Consider the following 2,048-nt stretch of genomic DNA (forward strand, 5'->3'; position numbering starts at 1 on the left):
GCCATTTTCTCGTTAACTTTACCTCTGAAACCAGGCAACCCCCACCTCCTTCAATCAGAAATTCTCAACTTCTATTCAAGATAGATGGGTATTTTTTCATTGAAGGCAAGGTAAATGTACAGACTTTAAGATGATGCCAATATCTCCACATGCCCAAAAAGTGACGAGCACCTGATTCCACCACGTCGTGACACGTATCATTACTTGGCTCTCATTAAGTGCCGTAACATTTCTTACATCATTACTTTATTCTCAATAAGTTTCGTAATATTTCTTTTATTATTACTTTGTCCACAATAAGTGCCATCTTATACCATTACTTTGTCCTCAGTAGGTGTCATAATGTTTCTGACAACATTACTTTGTCCTCAGTAAGTGTCTTATTATTTCTGATATTATTACTTTGTCCTCAATAAGTGCTGTAATATTTCTTATATCATTACTTTGCTCCCAGTAAGTGCCATAATATTTCTTATTTCATTACTTTGTCCTCAGTAAGTACTGTAATATTTCTTATTTCATTACATTGTCCTAAGGAAGTGTCGCAATATTTCTTTTTTTTATTACTTTGTCCACCATAAGTGCCATAATATTTCTTATTTCATTACTTTGTCCTCAGTAAGTACTGTAATATTTCTTATATCATTACTTTGTCCTCAGTAAGTACTGTAATATTTCTTATTTCATTACTTTGTCCTAAGTAAGTGTCGTAATATTTCTTATATCATTACTTTGTCCTCAGTAGATGTCATAATCTTATATCATTACTTTGTCCTCAGTAAATGCCATAATACTTCTTATATTATTACTTAGTTCGCAATAAGTGCCCTAATATTTCTTTGATTGATTTTGATTGAGTAGGTGTTTTACGGCACTATCGACGCAATTTTAATATTTCTTTTATTACTTTGTATTATTTTTTCGCAATGAGTTCTGTAATATTTCTTTTATTATTCTTTTAACCTTAGTAAGTGCAGTAATATTTTTTTAATCATTATTTAGTTTGCAATAAGTGGTGTATTATTTCTTTTATTACATTGTATTGCAGTAAGTGCTGTAATATTTCTTATATTATTACTTATTCGCAATAAATTCCTTAATATTTCTTTTATTATTTCTTAGTTCGGAATAAGTGCCGTAATATTACATGTAATTTTATTACATTGCACTACTTTTTCTCAGCACCTTTTCATGTTCACTTAAAGTTATTAAAGACTTATATATTATTTCTGTGTGGATTTGATACACCAAACATCTATCTTCCTTATATCTCTTCTCCTTCCTTTTTGTGTTTGTATTGTTACTCTCTTGTAACACCACTAATCTTCATAATTCATAAATGACCAAATGTGTTGCAAGTGCTGTTAAAAACTCGTACGAAAAACTAAAGCTAAAAACAAAAGATCCCCAAATGTCGCTGTCTGGCCCACAGGTCTGTTCACAGGATTTATGCTGATGTTGATCAAGAACGACAGTCGCGAAGACTTTCGGGTGAGTATTCCTTTACAAAGTCCATAGATATATTATAGTCACTACCCTAGAATTACAAAGTTCTCTCTGCTCAGTGGACCTAGTTTTGAGAAATTTGATGTTAAAACAATGTTGAATTTCACAACATGGTTAAACTTTTTCAATTGCCATTCCTTGAGTATCCTAATAACGACTGCTAATAACCTTACGATTTTGATAGAGCTGATAAAACATTTGGTTTCTGACCTCATTTTCTTGGTAACTGAAAACGGTCAATAATGTCAGACAGAATTTTGCAAGTCTAAAGTAGTGTCCCACAGTAAACTATAAAAACCTCTCAGTAAAATAACATGTCTAGGTTTTGTTATGTCCATAGACACTGTCATAAAAAAAATGGCTGCTCTTATTGGCCCACATGGGCAAATAAGCTGGGGCTTATTGGCCCACATGGGCCATTTAATGCGTTGTTTTTCAAAGTATTTCATACATGGTATTGTCCCAACTTGTTCTCTAACTTCTTAGCTATTGTTCATCTTTTTATTTTTAGCATTAGATTGGAAAACTATACATTCTCAATT

The 2,048-nt window shown here is 31.9% G+C and overlaps 1 protein-coding gene across 1 annotated transcript in view; it reads left to right on the top strand.

Annotated features, from left to right (window-relative positions):
* LOC101856696 (ATP-binding cassette sub-family A member 3) overlaps positions 1–2,048 on the top strand; it is a gene marked incomplete at its 3' end in the record, with an annotated part of 42,928 nt that overhangs the window by 32,911 nt on the left and 7,969 nt on the right. Inside the window, 1 exon segment of the mRNA XM_013088823.2 lies at positions 1,433–1,491. Within this exon segment, the coding sequence (XP_012944277.1) occupies positions 1,433–1,491 (59 nt within the window).

The sequence above is a fragment of the Aplysia californica genome, unplaced genomic scaffold (assembly GCF_000002075.1).
Source record: "Aplysia californica isolate F4 #8 unplaced genomic scaffold, AplCal3.0 scaffold00817, whole genome shotgun sequence".
In the NCBI taxonomy this organism is placed as follows: Eukaryota; Metazoa; Mollusca; class Gastropoda; order Aplysiida; family Aplysiidae; genus Aplysia; species Aplysia californica.